At 29.0% G+C, this 21,853-nt stretch overlaps 1 protein-coding gene across 2 annotated transcripts in view; it reads left to right on the plus strand.

The window, feature by feature from the left end:
• Positions 1 to 21,853, plus strand: part of LOC123299697 (Ig-like and fibronectin type-III domain-containing protein 1) — a 171,530-nt gene that overhangs the window by 141,598 nt on the left and 8,079 nt on the right. Inside the window, exons 3-6 of one of the 2 annotated variants that reach the window (XM_044881997.1) lie at positions 7,253 to 7,402; positions 7,976 to 8,392; positions 9,002 to 9,656; positions 10,345 to 10,711. In XM_044881997.1, coding sequence (XP_044737932.1) covers positions 7,253 to 7,402; positions 7,976 to 8,392; positions 9,002 to 9,656; positions 10,345 to 10,711 — 1,589 coding nt within the window. The remainder of the gene's footprint in view (positions 1 to 7,252; positions 7,403 to 7,975; positions 8,393 to 9,001; positions 9,657 to 10,344; positions 10,712 to 21,853) is intronic. The other variant, XM_044881998.1, reaches the window with a different exon arrangement.

The raw sequence follows: 21,853 nt of genomic DNA on the forward strand, positions 1-21,853 counted from the left end.
ATTCTTACTTTCGTCAATATCGTCTTAAACCGTCAAGTCATTAAATAATTCGCAATCAAAATTGAAAATATCAATTTTTTTAATTTATGCCCCCACTATCGTGTTTATGCACCCTTAATACCGTGAAAGGTACTAGAGCTTTGATATTTGTGATAAAAATATTCTAAAGGTACTAGAGCTTTGATATTTGTGATAAAAATATTCTAAAGATTTTTGTTTATAAAACATATTTTTCTTTATAACTACATTATCCGAATGGTGTCATTGTAGAACACCCTATATAACAAACACTCTTTATATGATTAGCATATATACTTTGTATGATGCATGTTCTTTTATTTAAAACATGATCCTTATTTCAAAAACACACATTATAAAATCTTTTATTATATTTTATAACTCGTAAAGTATCACGTGATCATGTTTTATTTATTTCCATGTTAAAACATGTAACAATTTTTCCCATCTTGGCAACTTGACGTACACAACGTATATGTATACTTAGAATTGTGATAATTAGGTCAGGACAACAACCATATACATTTTATTTTTTCTTGCGTGTTCTTAGAAAACTATATTCGTTATTACAAGAAAAATGATGGTAATATCGATATACAACCATGGCATAATTGTTAATTTTAAGAAACTAACCAACTACAGCCCGGAACCCGTTTTCAAAAAAAGGTTACTTACAAGTTAAAATATGAGATCTTGCTTCAGAAAACATAAAAATTTTTACGAAAATATTTAATTGGTGTTCTAAGGATAGGTAATTATATTAAAATGAAAAGTAAAGCATTTTGATATTTTACAAGATATTACACTGTCATTCATACGATTCAAATCGGTACTAAATATTACCTACAATTAATCATGAGCAAATTTTACCGTACAATTTTTGCGGGGTATATATATATATATACATAAGTAGCTTTGCTCTGACTAGAAATCAACGCAGAGAAAAACTTTTTCATGATAGTACATAATGTGAAACTCGTTATTTAGTTTCTAGAGACGATGTATATAATCACTAAGAAACTATTAACCCCTAAGACGTGGTTTAATAGGGAATAATCTTGATGTCGAATTAGCCATATTACCCATAAAAATGTAAAAGTAAGCTTAATACCATGACAAAAGAAATTAAAGTTAAAATTGATTAAAAAATGAAGAAGTTATAAGCAATCAAAGATTGCATTCAAAGGTTGTCCATCTCCTTTTAGCAAGACAAAGTTTTATATGTAATCTCTATGACGATAACCATATATGACGTCACTAGTGGGTATCTTTTTCTTTAATTTGATTACGAATATTAAATATTCATATCTTGCATATACTAGTAAAGATTTTTAAAAATCAATTTCACTTTTCTGCACGTTCAGTTAGAATTCTTCTCCTGAAGTGGTAAAAAAATTTAGTCCGATCCCCTATTGGTGAAACAGTGAAATTCTCCGTTGGTGGATATTTTACAACTTAAAGTAAAAGATTGAAATAATATACATTTTAAAGATCTTAAAATCCTCTATAGAACATTGAAAATCTTGTTCAAAAATGAACCATTTTCGATAAAAATAGTATAAAATTTTTAAATATCTTCCAGTACCTGTACCATTTAAATCCTTTTTTGTTTCCACCTTTTTCAGTTTCCACGCAACGGGGGATGCTAGCATGAAACACTATGCTAGAATGATAATTAAGGGAGTGTTTCATATTTTATGATATATCATTATTTTGAATTATTGAAGCAAAAATTATTGAATCAAAAATGTTTAGTTTTTATGAAATGTTATACATAATAATAAACTTTTTATTTATTTGTTTTAAAACACGGACATAGACACTACCTTTGTGAAATGGGATCAGCCATTTTTAAATCCCAAATGACTACTATTCATTCAATACCAGACTAGACATTATGTCAACTATGATAAATATGATTGGTCCCAAATAAATTCATAAACAAATTATTAACATTCATTTATGTAACCATAAATATAACGTATTCATTACATGATAGAGCAGAAAACAAGATACCTCTATGAAAATGTATTAGTTAATTTTGTTTTAATTAAATAAATGAAATATCACCATAAATGCTAGTTTAAACAAACGAATATGCTAGTAGCACAATTTTAGTTGTGACTATTTCTGTATCCTGGAAAAAATAGAATTGTTTCACAACTGCGTGGAGAAAACCTCTCATGATTATTATAAAAATTTTATCCTAGTTCTTTGGTCGGTTATTGATAATAACCGAGTTTGGTAGCGTTATTTCTGCAGGAATGAGAGTCGGAGATGAAAATCTATTTAATACAAATATAATATCCTAGATGACCCGTTGTATTTCGTTTCACCTTTTATTTATTTCATTGTAACCATTGATCGATTATTAATCCTAATTAACGTGCAGTTCCAATTCATTAATAGCTACACTATGTTTAGCTCACCTGCTAAGTCCGTTGATCTCACCCGCAAACTTACTCCTTGCTTAGCCCGCCTGCAAAGCACTATCTCTCGGGCAGGACTTCGGCTTTTGGCCTGGCTGAAATCTTCGGAAGTGGAGCTCGCTACGCTTGCATATAGATCTAATCAAATACCTATTCACAATACATGAATAATAATAAATAATATCTCAATAGTAATCAAAAACCTGTTCTCAAATCTAAATCAATATGGTGGAAGCGCAAATAAATACATAAGTATATAATAAGGACATATAACGCATATATTTATATGCGTTTCCACCACTTATTATTAACCTGACCACCCATTACCCACCTTAAATATTTAGAGTACTTTTACTACAAACAAGCCTTTATTTAAAGTTGCTTCCTTGCACGTACTCCTTTTAACTTTTCCAATTAATATATCTTTCAAGTATTTTTATAACAACAATACAAATAAATTGTAATTTTGCATATACATATACCATTATTATCTTATATTCAGGACATTAAATTTCCATGATGATGATTACGATAAAAAATTTCCATACACAAGAAAAAATATTTTATATATGTCGTAAACTATTTTGCTATTGTTATGTAATTGACATTATTGTTGTTCACTTTGAACAATAATGCCATTTTATACACTATACATTGTTATTCATTTGAAATAGTATCTATAATAAGTAACATACATAATTCAATATTATAAAATCATCATTTTCTTGAAATTTATGTAAAATAAAAATCAAACTATAGTGGATGAGACCACTAGAGATAAGACTAGTAGCTTTCTACTCATGAAAGTATGTTTAATGTCTTAGTTTTCTATTTTGCTTAGAATAAGTAATAAATATTTCCATTTTATTTAACTTAATTTTGTTTAGTATTTACTTTATGTGTGTGTTATAAGTTTGACTGCTATTTGTGTCTGTCTGTCTGTCTGCCATTCTATCTATCTCTATGTCTATCTGTAGCTTCGTAGCTACTAAACAGATGAACCGATTTATATGTTTTTTGTTTCGTTTGAAAGGTAACTTAATGGTGAGTGTTTTTAGTTGTTTCAAGTGCGAGTTAACTCGTGTTTTTTTTTTTAATTTTGTATATTTTACTTGTTAAGAGTCAAATCGTAATACCCATTAAATTCGCTGAACATATGCAAATCGAATCACAATACAATATTACGGCCAATATAAAAATCAGTGTAGATATCAGTATTAAGGATCCCAGAACGGTAATACTAGAAAATAACCATTCAACGGAAATTAATTATCGAAGAAAGAAGTACTATCGTTCTTCTTTTTACAAAAAATTTTGAAGAATCAAATCTGTTCAAGCCTTAAAAATGATTCATGATTACAAATTTTAAAATCCAAATTCCAAATTTTACGCATGTACTTCAACTTTTATGTTAATAAATTAAACCAAAAAAAAAATTTTTTTCCTAAGGAAATTATGGAAGGTATGAATAATTATGAGATGAAATATTTCCATTTTACTAATATAATGGAAAAAATTTGACATTAAGAGGTATCCCATTTCTCTAAAACCTTCCAAAAATTTATTTTATGGAAAAAGTATTGACCATAGCAAAAACGACAAACACATCAACTGCAACGTCAATACAATTGTAGACATCTCAAAACATAGATGATCATAAAATTCCAATTTTCATTTTCATGATGAGAATCCCTAATTTTGTACCAGAAAGTCAAAAATAAAAACTAGAACATTATCTATTCAGTTGATGATATTGTGTTGTTGTTCGACGTACATGCAGATAGATCCTCGTAGCTAGTTGGTTTAACGGTGATGTAAAACGGTTTGTTACTCAATTGTGTATATTGACAACTATATACTTAATATCGATAAAACTAATCTACTTTTATTGTGTCTATATATCTATTGTTGTAATAATGAAAATGTATGCATACTAAAATGGTACTGGGTTTATATTGTTATTTTTGGTACGGGAGCTTACAATGTTTTCGAAAGTTTCTTTTAAGCCGGCGAAGTTTCAGACATTTCTTTTATTATTGAATTTATGAAAAGGCGAATCATGTCTTACATTTGAGAGTAATAAAGTAATTCAATTTCTACCTGGCAAATTAAAATTACATTCTTTCGCAACTACAAAAATATATAATATATTGTGTGCAACTGCTGCTTAAAAATTTGATAATATAGATATCGCTCTTCAATCATCAATACTCTAACTAAATATGATTATGATTATTTTTTAATTTTAAATCGGCATTGCTCGGGTATAGTTTGTATAAATACAATTGCATTACTTTCAAAATAAACACTTTAAAAAAAAATTTGATTAAATGTAATACATTTTGCCTATATTTTTCGAGAAAATGTTTTAAGCGACTTGAAATATTCGTTTATAATATGCCTTTAAGTACTATACAAAATTTTATGTACGCGCATAAATAAAGCATATGTGTAAACAACAAAAATATGTAACAAAAAAAAAAATGTATGTTCAAGAAGTGGAATAATCTTCCATAATGATATTTCGACTTAAACAATCGGTCGAATAAATTCCATCATTTCGATGGTTGAGTTTATCATATTAAGAAAGTTGTTCATACACCTAGAAGAATAGGAAAAAATATGCTTACAAATCAATCATTAATTTATTACAGGATTGCCAAGTTAATTTATAAACAAAAGATTATTCTAATGTTTACAATTTATTTTTTTATCCAAAAATACCGTAATAACTTTTGGATATCAGAAGCTTCGGACTTGTAACTTGGCAAAGGCAGTGAGTAACTTATAATAAACAGAAATTGCTTCATGGGAAAAGATGAAATGGCTGACATAGCCTCTAAATATTTTCTCTAGTTAACATTAACCAAATCCAGACAAATGTCGAGATAATTTTGCTCTATTAACTTTTCTTTAAGTAGCTTCGACTATACTTAAGACCAATTTATTATCAAATTAACTCAGATCTGCAGTCAAGACGAGCTTAAAGTTATTCTCGGATTTTTCCAGAAACTGCCTCCCATTTACAAAAAAAAGTACTAGACGAAAGATTTTTCATTATTTCATATTTTCATTTTTCATTCTCCGTGTTTTACAAAGAAGTGTTAATTTTCAATTATGCATTAATTCGTCATTAATGTTATTTGATACATTTTTCTATTGCTTGTGGCTGTATATATGTCCTTTGTCATTGGCAGACTGTAAAAAATTGGTTATATTTTGTTGTTACGTTTTGCTTGTTATATTTTGGTCTGACGGAATGTGAAAAGCCTGCCATTTCAAAATTCCCCTAGTGTTTCAATAATGAACTTTACGTTAAGATACTGTGAATGTGAAACATACATGTGCAATCAGAATGGTCGTTTTTTCTGACTTCCTGAATTTTGCTAAAACCAGGTTTAAATTTCTAGCTACGCATACTGACCGATTCATGCAGTATAATAAATAAAATATGTAAGTAAATGATGAATGAACAATATATTTTGATGTCGAATGTTCGTATTTATGTAGACAGAAGAAATATGATGACAGTTGAATATGTTAAGAATGACATTCGGTTAGTATAAAAATGTCATATTTGTTAGACCATTTCTTTTTTTAACAGACAGCAACTAGGATGTCTGTGTATGGGTATATGAAAATGTATATTGTGTATATGAAAATTGGTGAAAACATATTTCCCTAAACTATTTAACTCTTCCGGATATGTACCTACCGTCATTCATACTCAGTAATAATAGTATATTTCGTTATAATAAATGAATGGAATAAAAAGCCTTTGCATACATAAATATTTTCTATCTGCCTCTCTTGTACTGTTGTATGTTTGAATCCATTTGTCCATTTTCCCGTAGAATATTCTATTAAAATATTTTAGTTTACTTTTCATTTTATAATTTAAAATCAACTGGTATTTAAATTTTTTTTTTTCACTATGGAAAGATTTAATACAATTGTAATAAAATTCAAAGTGGTTTTTTCAGACAACTTTTTTTCAAATTTTGGACATAGGATAATTTTTAATTTTAGCGGGATTAGTACTTTATTTTTGATGGGCGCTCCCTCTTTATCATTTGGAAGCGACAAATTAATTTCTGCACAAAGAAATAACTATTGACACCTTCGCAAAAAAATTCACGGCACAATATATAAAAATGAATCACCATGAATAAAAATATTAAAAGACTTTTAAATCATGACTGTATTTTTTTCTTCGAAAGTCATCAAGTCAACTTCAAACTGTTTACAGTCGATTGAATTATGGAGTTATAAAAGCATGTATCACACACACATAAAATTTTGTTTGATTGACGTCTTTTCAACGAAAATAAAATGAATGAAAATCTTTCTTTTTTTTTATTTAATTTGTTTCAAATTTATATGACTGATTACTGTTATAGGCATATTATAGGCAAATATTATTTTTGGATCTTAAAAAAAAATTATCTTGGGAAAAGTTTATTAAAAATTGAATTTTAATATTAGTTACTAGTTCATCATTTTAATTAGATTTTAAATTCTATAAATAAAAGTGAAATATACATTTTGTTGCCGAGATGAGCTTTCAGTTAATTTACTGAGCGCTCGCTGTAAAAGTGCTAGTACCGATACTCCATAAAAGATATCCATTTTTTTCAGAAACATCAGACGCCATGTGCTATCTTTACCTTTAATACGGCTTACTGAATGTAGGCTTACTTTGGCTGATAAAAATCTATTTTGTCCTCAGCCATAATCATTTTCTAAGACCGCTATTTCAAATGATCATAATAAATTGAAATAATAGATTATTCTCATTGTTACAGAATCACCGGAAGAGAAAAAATCGAAAGTACAAAAACCAGGTGGTGATGTTTGGGTGCTTGTTATTAAAAATTCCAAGCCTTCAGATTCAGGCTCATATGTATGTGAGAAGAATAGTGAAGATATCACACGATCATTTCATCAGTTAAGTGGTAAGTTATTGTCATTACCCGATACCGATCAGACCTGTAATTTTGATACATACCTCCGGAAACTCGATTTTATCCAATTTATTCATTTCTTGTTAACCATAAAATCTATATAACTTCTTTAGCCCTATCTTTTGGTGTAAATACATGTTATAAATAAAATTAGTGGCAGAACATTAGACTCCGCTATCGGAGTCCAATGTTCTTCCACTAAGCTACTGGGTCTCTGTGTAAATGTAAAATATATTTTCAATAATTATAGAATGACATGGATATTGTCATATTTTTGTAACATAAGTCTCTCTCTCTCTCTTTCTATCTTCAATAACTTATATTTCCCTCTCAACTTGATCACACTTTTCGTAACAAGATTGATCACCCATATTCGTTACATTCTGATCATAGTTTTACTTCAACAATAAACTCTGTTCTCTATTGGACAAAATCAAATTTTATAAATTTATAAAGACTCCATTTCTTTCAATGCCTGCTGTTTATTACCAAGGCGAAAATCATTAATCTCCTTACCCAAGTATCTGTAGGGTACCTAAACAATTACTGTGTGTTTTATTTCAGTGTTATCACGTGCCCTTCAGCCACCAAACAACACAACTGATACATTTACCTATGATCAAACAGTCATTAAAGATGAAACTACATCAACAATTGGCAGTATACGTAATCATAATTACACTGATTGTTGTCTGAATGCAAATGTCTCCGATCAATGTTTAGGTTTTTGTAATATTGATAGTATATTAGATGGTACAACGGGACAAGATCCGGAAAATTGTGAAACAGACTTTCCATCAATTGTACGATGTATGGCTGATTATCGTAATCATGTACCATGTTGTCAAGAACAAAATATTCCTGATTTATGTCAAGATGTGTGCCGTGGTGAATATACTATGATAACAGATAATATTAAAACACATTTTTCATGTTCAGCGTACACCGAACAAACGTTAACATGTATTGCGACTGGTATTGGTAAGTTTTTCTGTTGTTTTCGGAAATAAATTAATTTTCAATCAAATGTCACAATGATATCAATTTTATCACATTATTGTGTGTGTTATTGTCTATCGTTTTACAGTAAATCAGTTGTCTGTCACATAGTTTTAAAATTAAACGATTTTAATATTATCTCCTTGTTTTTTGAAAATATCACCAAATACATTTTTTTTTAATAATTGCTGTAGGCTTTACGAAATCAGGAATTGTTTAATCTGCATTTTATGTTTCTGCAGATTTTATACCCAAAAATCAAACGAAATCAATTAGAAATTCAGTTTTCATTTCATTTTTATTAAACTCATTCAACATTTTGAAATGAATCTCACATACTTGCATATTGAGATATTGTATGGAAATGAATTGGAAATCAATCGGAATTAATCGTAAATTCAGTTTTCAATTATTTTTCTTAAACTTAAACAAAATTTTGATTAGATAAGTTTCCATGTGAAAATTTGGATACAATTTTTTATTAGGGTTCTATGAGATATGTGACAGCTTAGGATTAAGGAATTTTTTAGGAATTCCCTGTTGTTTATTGATGAAAAAAGATTCTATAATTTAATAATATAAATCTTTCAGAGTTGTTGCCATCACCACCAGAACGGGTTGAAGTTGAATCTATAGCAGAAAAAGCATTAAAAATCACATGGTCATTACCATTATCAAATGCTGACACAATCACCGAATATCTTGTAAATTTAACATCATTACGCAGCTTTGATGCACACTTAATTGACCCATCTGAAACAAGTGTCACACCTAAAACAAATACCAAAGAATCAATGCATATACAAATTAAAGTACCAAAATCATCAAACTTTACTGTGATCAATGATTTAAAACCATTTACAATGTATGAAATCACTGTAACATCTTTAAATAAACATGGTTCATCGTTACCATCATATACAGTACGAGCATTAACACAAACTCCCGGTAAATTACGTCCAACAGTACCAAGTGGAAAAGCCCCAAAATTACCAAATACACGAGAGTGTTGTATACGAAAAGGTATTACACACGATAAATGTGTGGATCGATTATGTGATCCAATTAAAGCCGCAGAAACTAAAGTAACTGATGTTATGATTTGTGCGCCGTGGGCAATTGATTCGTTTCAATGTTTGATGAATGGCATTGATCATACGCCATGTTGTAAGGAACGTGGATTACCTGAATTGTGTCAATCGTTGTGTAATGGAAATATTACTCAATTGGATCATAGTTATTTCAAGTAAGTATCCAGTTTTGGTGTAAATTTCCCATTTATTAATTAAAGAGATATTTAGTTTAAGCTGTATGTATCATATTAAAAATCGTCAATTATAATCGAGAGACCATGATGTAAATAAATATCGTATAAGTACATGATTAAAAGTAAACAAAATCATATGATATCTCAAGAACCGTAAATTTAACCGTTTTTGAACCAGTTGCATTGTTTCGTTAACAAATATTGAAAAATATTAAAAATTTGTTCTCCATTTGAGTGAAAATCATTTTTAAGGGTTGTTTTGAACCAGATATTATGAAATTGGTCTTAATTTGAGAGAAAAATCCATGAATTTTAAGATTCCCAGTTCTTTTGATTTTGTGTTAGAGCTATGTAGAATAGAATGTATGCAGGCCTGTGTCCAGGGATGGGGGTTCTGAGGAGTTAACTTTCCCATTGAGAATCTCTCCACATACATTTGCACTAGCAATATAATCCTGTAAATGTACATTCTTTAACTTCCTCTTTGAGCCCTGTATTTCAAACAGAAAACCAAGATCCAAGATCTTGGAAGTGAACAGATGTTTTTGATTCTGCGCATGATCCTGAATGGTATGGTAGCCAAAAATTATATGAGAAAAAAGGATTGCATTAAAGATTTAATGCATTTGCTTATCTCAATCTAATTTTTTGTTTTATTTGCATACAGATGTATAAAATATATGGGAGAATATACAAATTGTTTATTACAAGGATATGGTGTTGTACCAAGTAATCCAACCCGAGTACATTTAACCAACATTGCCACTGATTATGCAATATTACATTGGAATGCACCAAAAACATTAGGTGATACTGTGGATCATTATAATATACATATACGATTATTTGAGGATACAACACAATATGATGATGTAATTGTTAGTGATGAATATATGACCATACCAAATGTACATCCACCATATATTTTGGAGAATTTGCAATCGGATAGTGATTACGAAGTTTACGTGGAAGCGGCAAATGTACATGGTGTTGGTGAACCATCATCACGACTTGTTTTCCGGACACAAAGTAATGTAAGTCGTAATTTTTTATTTATTGAAAGTTTTATTTTTAAGTATTTTGACCCATTCACCATAATTCATTTATGTGGGTGTCTGTCTGTGGCATCGTAACGCCTAGACCGATGAACCGATTTTAATTTTTTGTTTGTTTCATTTGAAAGGTAATTTAACGAAGAGTGTTCTTAGCTATGTTTCAATTGCGTGCATAGGGTACCATACCCGAAAAAACTAAAAAACTTGCGATGATCTTCAAAATCGATTCAGTTTGGGAAAGGCATGACATCACAGATTATATTTTATTACATAAACACTATAATCTGTGCATGACATATAATTTTAACATATAATTAAATACTATGAAAATGAATGGTCAAATAAACCAGTACCAATTCATTTCGAAAAGTGAAATGGTAAAATAATTAGGTAATTTAAAAGAACAAACTCAACTCAAATATTTCAATTAAAATATTTTCAAAAATATGTCCCAAAAAATGAAAGCTCACTAAGCATCCTTTTCATCTCATCTGATGTCCTCGACCATCACTTTGATATTGATTTAAGAAGGAGTGTTATAACTTTAAAATGTTTATCTGTGTGTCTGTGTGTTTCGCAGTGCCTCCAAAAAGCTCAGCAAAAAATCATTTGAATATGCTGGAAATCTGTTGATACAAAATTTTTGAGTTAAGAGTATAATGTATAATGATCTCTATTCATTTTTCGTGTTCGCCATTCGGTCTATAAACTTCAGAGTTAGTCATGAAGTTAATATTAAACAAGTGAAAACAAACAATTGACTGAGTTAATTGTTGAAATACCATGCATAGTCAGTGTTGATTTCTTTATCACATCACACATACAAACATGTGACACATACATATCTGTTAATCAAGTATAGTACATATAATAAAATTTCCGCCTAATTGGCGCCCTCACGGGTATACAGTGATGTTTACGAAAAAATGTTTCAAACAAAAGTTGTTTAATTTTTGAAAAGGAACATTTAAACTTTTGTTCTATCTCTAACGATTTACAAGACCCAATTGACCTATGATGCTCATTTACGAACTTGACCTCACTTTTTACGTCCTGAGTACGCTGTAAAAATTTCAGCTCGAGATATTTTTTCGTTTTTGAGTTATCGTGTCCACAGACGGACGGACAGACGGACGGAAATGAGCTAATTAGGTGATTTTATGAACACCTGTGACAAAATTTTTTTCCTAGCATCATTATTTTTAAGCGTTTCAAACTTGGGACTAAACTTAATATACTATGTATATTTCATATATATATTACATGGTATAATAAGCTGTTATATTTCAATTCATTTTTAGACCATCTCAAACATTAAAAGAATAATTTTTACTAAAAATAAAAAAATGTTGTGAAGTAAATCCTATAATCCTGTTTTTTTTTTTGCAATATAAATCACTATTACTGTAATATTTTCTAGACAATTTTTTTACTCTTATGGATAAAACATTTTATATCGCAATGTTCTTATCTACACTTTTATATATTAAAACAGACTTTTCATTTTTTGTCATATTTATGAAATATTGATTTCAACTCATGCCATTATTAAATCATCGGAAAAAAATAGGAACAAAAATATAATAATATATTTTTTGGTGTTAAGCTTCAGGATATACAGCAATAATATTTATAAGTATGTACAAACTGATTCAGGAAAAGTGTTAGATACATCTAAGAAGAACAAAAAATTTTGTTTGTTTACAAAATCTGCTTTATCACCTCCAAAAAAATTTGTTAAAAAAACAATTCCCCTAAAGGAAGCTTTATACCACTCAAATAACCAGTTATTAAGTTTGATCGTTAAAAACGAAAATGGATTTTACTCTTTTTTGTAAGATATCAGGCACAAAGTACATCGACCCCACATAAAGAAGATCCATTTCTGAAAATTCGATGATCACGTCTGTCAAAAAAAGAAAAATGTAATTATCGGAGACAAAAGAAGAGAAGATAAAAATAGTTCCGATATGGAAATCGTTCCCGTAACAGAAGCAAGCCAAGAATCTCTTGTAATTTCGAACAAAGAAAGCGCAAGATTTTAATTTGAACTAAAATAGCCATTTACTATAAGTAGGAACGAAACTATACCTACCTACTATTCTATAAAATCCATATCAAAGCAAATCGATCTGGTGCAGGCATAAATCATAAGAAATCTAGATTGTTGCTCTAGCGCATCCATTAATCAGATGTACCCTAGATCTGTAATCCCTCTGAACTTTCTATTTTCGATTATAAACAAATGTATCCCAATTTCCATTGTAGACCGAGACTCTCAAGTTGTAAATGTTCACAGGTTTTTACATCGCACACCTTTTCGTGGTTGTAAGATAAGCATTATTTATCGAACATTGAAAATAGCGCTATTGCTGAAACACTCGATAAACATGCCTCTGTTGAAAATTTGAATGATTTTATGCAAAATGAATAAACATTTGAAAAAAAAAAACAGTTTTTTTTTTCAGCTAAAACATAATAAATTAGGTTACTAAAAATTTTTTTTTTTTCAGTTGTCATCATAATTTGATAATAAAATACTTTTTTTTTTTTATATTTTAAAACATTTGGGAAAAAACTTGAGTGTTGTTGATTTGATTGTTTTATCTCTGAAAACCCTTAAAGAAAAATTATGTGTAACATACATTTTTCATAAAAAATATTTCTTTAAAAAGATACCCTATAAGAAGATAATCCATACGCAAAATTAAAAAACAATATAAATGGTTTTTCTTCAATTCTACAAAAAGTTAATTTCGAATGTGTAATAAAATTATTTTTAAGTTTGAGTATTGTAGGTATATGAAGAATATTGTAGGTCAATACATCGTTACAGTGATTCTAAAAATTTATTTCCTTGATATAATTTGTCAAATTTGAAATGAATTTATGTAGTAATCCTTACCATAACATCAAAAAGATATCGATTTGATTTCCTTCAAATCATCTTATAACGATGATTATCTGTGGTCTTGATGTCAGCCTTTTTCCTGACATCAACGAGGAAATCAATATCTACTTAGCTATCAATGTCTGCTTGGCTTTCACAGATGAACTTTCACTGAAGTAGTAGAAGTTATGGAATTATACTTGAGATTAATAAAATTGAAGGATATACATAATTGTATATTTTCGCTGCTCATTATTTTCTAAGACGTTTTTAAGGTAGTTCATTTGTTGTAGCCAATTCATACTCTTATATTCGTGCACCATTTGTGACAACAGTGTAAACTACAAAGACATTGTATCTATACATAATATACACTGCTGCAAATTTATAAGTTATTTTTTGCTTATCTCATCAATAAATAGAGCAACAACCGTTTTTTCTAGGTACTAAATAACTTTGTCGTAAATTAACCTTTTCCGAGATAAAATTTCTTTTTTTGTATACTTGGTATACCTTCAGCGGGTTAATTATGCACATGTTGATTGTTAAGATCTCATTCCACAGGCGGGAAAAAATTTCCTTTTTTTATTAAATAGAGAATACTTTTATTAATTTCAATTTTATTGAGTAAAAAAGAAAAGCCATTTGATGAATAAATTACCTTAAAGTTTTTTAAATCGAGTTGAAGGAATAAAGTTTAGAGGACGTAGTAGATTCAAAGAGGTTGAGAAATTGTGGGGTGTAGTAGGACAATGATATTAGGTGCTGTATGTACAATCAGAGTTATTATCCAATTAAAATAAATTTTTAAAAATTATTTTTGAACAATGTTGGAATCGTTAAGTAACGACTAGTTTTTCTACAGTTTAATAGGATGGTTTGTATATCATATAAAGATTGAGTGAACCTACCTTGTCGGAGTGATCCACCAAATATAAAATTCAACATTCGTGAATTTTTAAAGACTTAATAATTTTACTAAAAGCAATTTATTTAATGTTGTGTAAATATTTGAAAATAGAAATTTTGTGTAATACATGTATATGTATGAAATGTGGATGGATGTTTACGAGATGAGATACTTTTTCATCCATATTTTATTTCATTCAATAACAGTATTTTAGTTTACAATTTATTTATTTTAAATTACATTTTCATTTAATTTGTTTTAATTTATATACAGTTTGGTGGTATAAATACATTTTGAAATAAGTTTCAATTTATATTACAAAAATTGTTTTTTAAACCAATAAATAATGTTTATTTAAATATATGTGTATTTTATACAGAGGGTTTCAGAAAGACTGTCCTGAAAGTATTCTGATTTTAATTTTTCATTTCGCCTTTTTTATTTGAAAACTTATTATATTCAATTTCAATTTATATTCTATTATTCAATTCAAAAATTAAAAAAAATAAAACAAAACAAAAATAAAACCGGCTTCAAAACAAAAACTTTTCCAAAACAAATAAATATGCACTAAAAAGTAAAAAAATAACGATAATATAATGTAGCTAGAATTATTGTTATTTTTGGACTTTGGTGTCAGCCAAGGAAACAAGTCTGACAGAACATTTTGCTTCATTAGCTTGGCTGACACCGACTCCAAAAATAACAATAATTCTTGGAAAAGTTTTTCTTTTGAAGTCGGTTTCTTTTATTTTGTAATTTTTAGTGAATCTGAAATACACTAACTAATTTATCACTAAAGATAGAATCATTGAAATCGGTTGGCGTGGAATATTAAGTTATTCGTTCTCTTGTCTCATGGTTGCCGTTGTCAGAACTGGACCAAAATGAAATAGGGCCATTGGGAAGCAAAAGCATTCAAATCCATAAAGAATCATCAAAATCGATTCACCCAGTCGAAAGTTCTGAGATAACACGCATAAAAGAAATACAATCGAATTGACAACCCCCTCCTTTTTTGTTTGAAGTCGGTTAAAAATAATATAATCATCCATTTGAAGATCATTGGTTGGTAATGGGGAAGTGTTGAGAAAAAAAAATTTACTTCTGATTTCCATAAATAAATAAAAATTATTTCTTACATTTAACGCAAATAAGTTCCAGTTTTTCTACTTATAAAATTTGTCTTTGTTAAAAAAGAATATTTTGCCAATATTTTCTGAAATTATACTTCTGAAACAAACCATTACATAGAAATAATTATTGCTGTTGCAATATTTATTACTCCTCTTAAAACATTCTGTAGAAGAGAAAATTATTTTTAGATTTTTTATTCAATTTTCGTACTGAATAAACTAGTTTCCATTATTATTATATGATTAAACAGCCTGTTGAATATGATAGCCCTTCCTGAACAAATCACTAATTTAAACGAAAATATAATTGGATGTTATATAAAACCATTGTCATTTGTAAAAATATAAAACTCTATTATTTTCTTCAGTAACTATTGACTGTGAATTCCAGAAGCTCTTCGAATCTGGAACCTAATCGAATTGTTTTGATTGACCAAAGAAAAGACAAATAAAAATAAGGTTTGTGTCTCAAGATAAGTAATCTTCGTTCATCCGGGGATCAAATTAGCAAAGTGGTTCAGATTTACGTATATAATTTAATACGATAAAATAATTTATACTCATAGATGGATGGCTATCGTTTATAATTTTGAGAATATATAGAATAACATTGGTCAAATCCATATATCTTAGCAGAAGCTCTGTGGGCTTCGAAAGTTTAATTTGCGAATTCTGAACAATGGAATGGTCAATTATATATCCTCTATATCTCTCTGCTCTTTGAAGATAGTTTTGGAACACTCTGTAATGTAATAGACAATGTGATTTGTATTTAAAAATCTTTGAGAATTTAAGTGCATATATTTTTCAAATTTTCGATTACGAAAATTGTTTCAAATTTGCATCTGACAAACTTGTAGCTTCATAAAACCCGGTTATAAGAAACTTGAAAATTTTATAGTTTTTTAAACTGATATAGACAGTACAAAATCAAAATGATATTTGATTCCTTCATTTTGATATTAATACCATTGTATTGTCTCATTTTTCAATACATATTTTTGAATTCCACAAAACCAACAAATTTCAATAAATATTTTTGAATATTAAAATATTGAAATTGTTTGGTAATAAATAAAATGAACATATCCAATTGTAAACAACGTTACTAAAACAATTTATCTAACAAAGTATATCATAAAATTTATGGCTATTTCGATTATTGTACACAATAACATATCAAAAACTATCCATAAATTAATGACGAAACCTTATTTTACAAACCAGTAACTGCAACTTTTACAGAACTCTAAATTAGTCGGACAAATTTCCAGTTTATTTTATTAACACAAAACTTTTATTTTTCTGCTAACCCTCAATCTTCAATTTCACCCACCGATTGGCTCAAATCGCCAACGAAAGAAGGTCCCCGAAAATACAAACACAGACATCAATCTTAAAGTGGTGTTAATATGTTTCCTTGTCTATGAAACGTAAATTTATGCTGAAAATTTCGATTGAGATTTTCAAACCGGTAACAAAATTCCCTACAATAGGAAGTCAATAATATGACGATTTAATATATGCTGAAAAATTAACGAATATAGAATTTAGACGGATTTTGCAAACTAAGGTATCAATGAGTATCCCACTCAATAAAATTTCGAATAATTAATAATTTTGTACTAGAAATATTCGAATAAATATGATATTAATGTTTTTCATAACTACATGTATACTCAATGTCACAAAAAATGCTCGTTTTAAAACATTCTAAGTGTTACTATTATAACATAACATATGATGAGTACGCTTAGAATGTTTTAACTGTGGCACTTTTTTTGACAGTGAGTGTACGTACATTGTAAACCTATGTTAACCACTCATTTCATAGAATCATTATTATTCTGTACAAAATAATTTCATTGAAAATATTTTAATAAAAATTTTTTTTGAAAAAATTACAACCAACTTAAAATAAATGCACAAAAAAGTATTTAATTAATTAATTTCCTTACATTTACAATTCAATCAATCAATTTTTAGTTAAAAATATGATTGACGTTGATTCCAAAACGTAATTTCACACAAGAAAGTTTTGAAATCGGTTATTTTTTTTCTCCATCTTTAGTGATTTTATGACATCTAATTTCATATATTTTTCTTAATTGATGACCAAAATCACCTTGAATTTTACAATAAAATTTTATTCATTAATTGTTATTCACCGCCTCCCTCCCTCTCAAGGGTAGAATTTTTCCTTTAAACACGACCACTTAAATTTAAACACGACCTACATATAGAAAGTACTAAAGTCACTGAAAATTGATAACTTTTTAAAAATGGACACTTCAATTTTCTACTCCTCTCCTCCTTCTTCTTAAGAGGTGAATTTTATAATCATAGAAATTTAAATGGAACCATCTCGAAAGTGTAAGTTATTAAAATCGGATCACACGCACAAAATAGAGTTGAATTTATATGATCTTGTTTTTTGTCGGTTAAAAATACATTTATAAAATTCTTTCAAAGCTAATAAATCAAAAATTGATTTATGATATTTTTCTCATTCCCTTTAAAATAATTATACAGGCTGATTTTTATAAAAAGTCTCCACCCTTTTTCTTCGCAAACAGAATGGAATATTATTATTATTTTTTTTTTTTTTGATATCTACAAACCTACTGCTCTGTTTCTTTCAACTAAAAAGCAACTTTTACTGTGACTCAATTTTTGGTACCTGACTTGGTATTTTCAGGTATAATGTACATATTCTTATTTTTGATCCAAAACAATCACAAGTAAATTTAATTTAATTTCTGAGGATGCGAATTCCTTCAGTTATCAATTTGCTAACGGCCTTTTTTTAATACTTGTGCAGTACTTAAAACCAATAATTAATTATCAACAAAAGAAATACGTTGATTTTTTTCTTATTTATAATGAGTAAAAAAACATAAAATTTAGGAATTTTTAGAAAATGTCTACCATAATTAATACAGAATTAAAGAGGCAACTTCTCGCGTTTACTACTGAGGAAATGTTTTAAAGACCAGTAGTTTATTTTAAGGTAACTAAAATTTATGTAAAAATGCTTTTAAAAAATTTTTTGTGTATACATAATTCAAAAATAAATTGCAAATTAAAATTGGATACATGCTGCAATGGTGTGGCATTTCATGCAAATAAATATAATTTTTATGCAAAATTAATAGTAATTGATCACACATATTACTTTTTTTCAATATTTAATGTTTTAATTTACAGTTGAGTAGATAAATATTGTATCTATAATATCTGTACTATCTACTATACGGATTGCATTTACAGGCTGTTACCATTAAGGCTAGCCATTCATTCATTCAAAATATAATTTACCGTTTAAGGTTTTTACAGCAAAGCGAGACTAACTAGTGACTCAAGCATGAATTTCACATCACCATTAATTTCTCGTGCGTATGTCACTATGTTTAAATTTATACTTAGGCAAGCCAATTACACCACACGTTGTGGATTTCGATACTTTGACAAATAAGCTTTATTTAAAGTAGGCAAGCCGACAGGCAAAATATAATTATTTGAGAATAGTTTTTATTAGAAACAAGAATCATCAAAATTCAAAAGTTCGTCGTAACAGTCAAGTTGGTGCCCATGAAAGTACTATGGCTTGTCAATATAAACACACTTTTTGCCGTTTGGCATTGCAATTAGTGCAAACAAACTCCAATTCAACAAATTTCTTCTTAAGTCATTTAAGGCATTAATAATCTATATTCCAGCTACACTGGAATTTCTGAGAGTATCACCATTTGATTGCGGTTAACGGTAACAATGGCTATTCTTGAAGATAACAGAATGTATATTACTTGCTTACAGGAATTGTTTTAAAATATTAGGTAATTGAGTATAATATTATTATACTCAACGCTTCCACCACAAAATCTTACATGGAGGGAGGAACGTACTTGTGATATTACAAGACAGATATGGTCTGAGTACAATCGCAGCCGTTCCGAAGATATTATATCACTTCCAAGGGATTCTGTTCGCAAAGTTGTTGCGGCTTTTACATGACACAACTGGAGTGGCAGGCATTCTGTACGCCTGGGCCTGGCCGTGTATCACGACTACTGCAGGAGCTGCCACAGTGGTCAGGAAGAGGAGACAATCTCTCATCTTCTCTGCAACTGCCCAGCTCTTGCCATGAGGAGATGAACTTACTTGAGCCAGCCTCTTTTTCCAGTCCTGCTGTTCTTAAACAGCTCCAAATGGTTGATGGAGTAGTGATCGGAGATGGGCCAACCCTTTGTCGGTATCATAATGGACCCTATGGTCTAAGTGTGTCCCACCCTAGGACAGCCACTGTAACCTAACCTAACCTAATCTTCCACCACAATTTTGTTTTTCAGCAATTTTTGAATTGAATTTTATCGTTTTATTTAAGATGGGCCTAATAATTCGTTACACATACGGTTATGGTCTCGATTAGTATAGAAAACATTTTTAGGCAGCTAAACCAAATCCAATTTAAATAATGTTTTATCACTGTCACAAATCACATTTTACAAATGTTCTCGTTCGAACTAACTACACATATATGTATATATTTTGTAAACTGAAAATAAAAAACGGAATACATTGAAAAAAGTTATATGGACAGTTTTTTTTTTATCTTTTTGTAATGTATCTTTCTCATCTACTAGCCCCATATTAACTCATACTCTATGACGCTACCCCTACTTTATAAAAAAAAAAAGAGAGCTAGTTATTTGTTAGATTTCCAACAGTAAATGTTGTAAAATATATATTGAGCTAATTTCAATAAAAACATTTTTCCCGTTTGTTGATTCAACTATTTTTATTTTCAATCAATGTAAAATTTATACAAGATGTATAAGTAAACTGGATATGAATAATATAATATTAATTGGACAATTTTCCAAGTAAATCCTATAGCTGATAATTTCCAAAGGAAGTTTCAGCTCAAACCCCAAGCTAAGAAAGAACATGTATTGTTGCTATTTACTTAACTCTATCTCCTGGACTATGAGATTTTAAAGAGTCCTACGTGAAAAGTCTGAAACTACAAGTTATTTTTGCCTCATCCAGGAAGTTTGAGATTCCAAGTTATTTTTGTCGATAATTTGTCCAAGTGAGACACCGAGACTTATGCAATTTATAAATATGAAAGAGTGCCGAGTACGAGTTGCTCTTTGCTATTAAGGCTTAATAATTTTCCTCTCAGAAACTAGCTACAAGTTTCTGTAATTCACATATTTGCATAGCAAAGTTTTTTGATGCTAGATAAAATGGGCTCTTTTTACTTTAATGGATCACCCATGGATACTTAGTATGTTTCATTAAAATGATATATGACTGCTTACTTAACCAAAACTATTTTGTCTGTTACTGATCTACATAAGGGCAAATTCATTAAAAATATTATTAATTACTAAAAATTTAGCTATTCAGACTCTCACCCGTTACATCGCTGTGTTTTCATAATTCTGTCATTACGATACACCCTATAAGTAAACACCATTATTATAAATGTTTATATATCCGTAAAGCAAAAGACGGTGTAGCGTAAAACATTTGAAAATAAAATTGTACTCTTTGAAAAATGTTTGACTTAACTTTCAATAAATATATGAAAGTTTTTTTAGTATAAGTAGATACATTTTAAAGAATATTGATATTTTACCCCAACTATTTCTTACAAACAAATAACGCTACGATATTCGTCGTAAAAATACTCTTTGAAACATATTAAATTATCCAGGGCTGAAGTTGACGGTATCTTACGGTTTAACATAATAGCCGTAATCGTACCCATTAACTTTAAGGAGCAAGTGGACCATTCTCATTTAATTTTTTTTTAATCAACTGATGAAGTATTGATATGTCCTTTATTTTTAATCAATAACTATTAAAATTTGGGCTGTTTTTTGGAATAGATAAAAAAAACGTACCATTTTGGCAACCGGTTTTTAACTTCCGAACCAAAAAAAAAGAGTCTTATAAGTTTGACCGCTATGTGTGTCTTTCTGTGGCATCGTAGCGCCTAAACGGATGAACCTATTTTAATTTTTTTGTTTCGTTTATAAGGTAATTTAATGAGGAGTGTTCTTAGCTATGTTTCAAGTGCCAGTTTAGAGTTCCGTACCCGAAAAGTTAATCGGGGACTCACCAATCTCCCACTGGTACTCACCAAATCTTTCTTGTTGATATTTTGTTGATGCCTT

This window comes from Chrysoperla carnea, chromosome 5, assembly GCF_905475395.1.
Source record: "Chrysoperla carnea chromosome 5, inChrCarn1.1, whole genome shotgun sequence".
NCBI classification, from domain to species: domain Eukaryota; kingdom Metazoa; phylum Arthropoda; class Insecta; order Neuroptera; family Chrysopidae; genus Chrysoperla; species Chrysoperla carnea.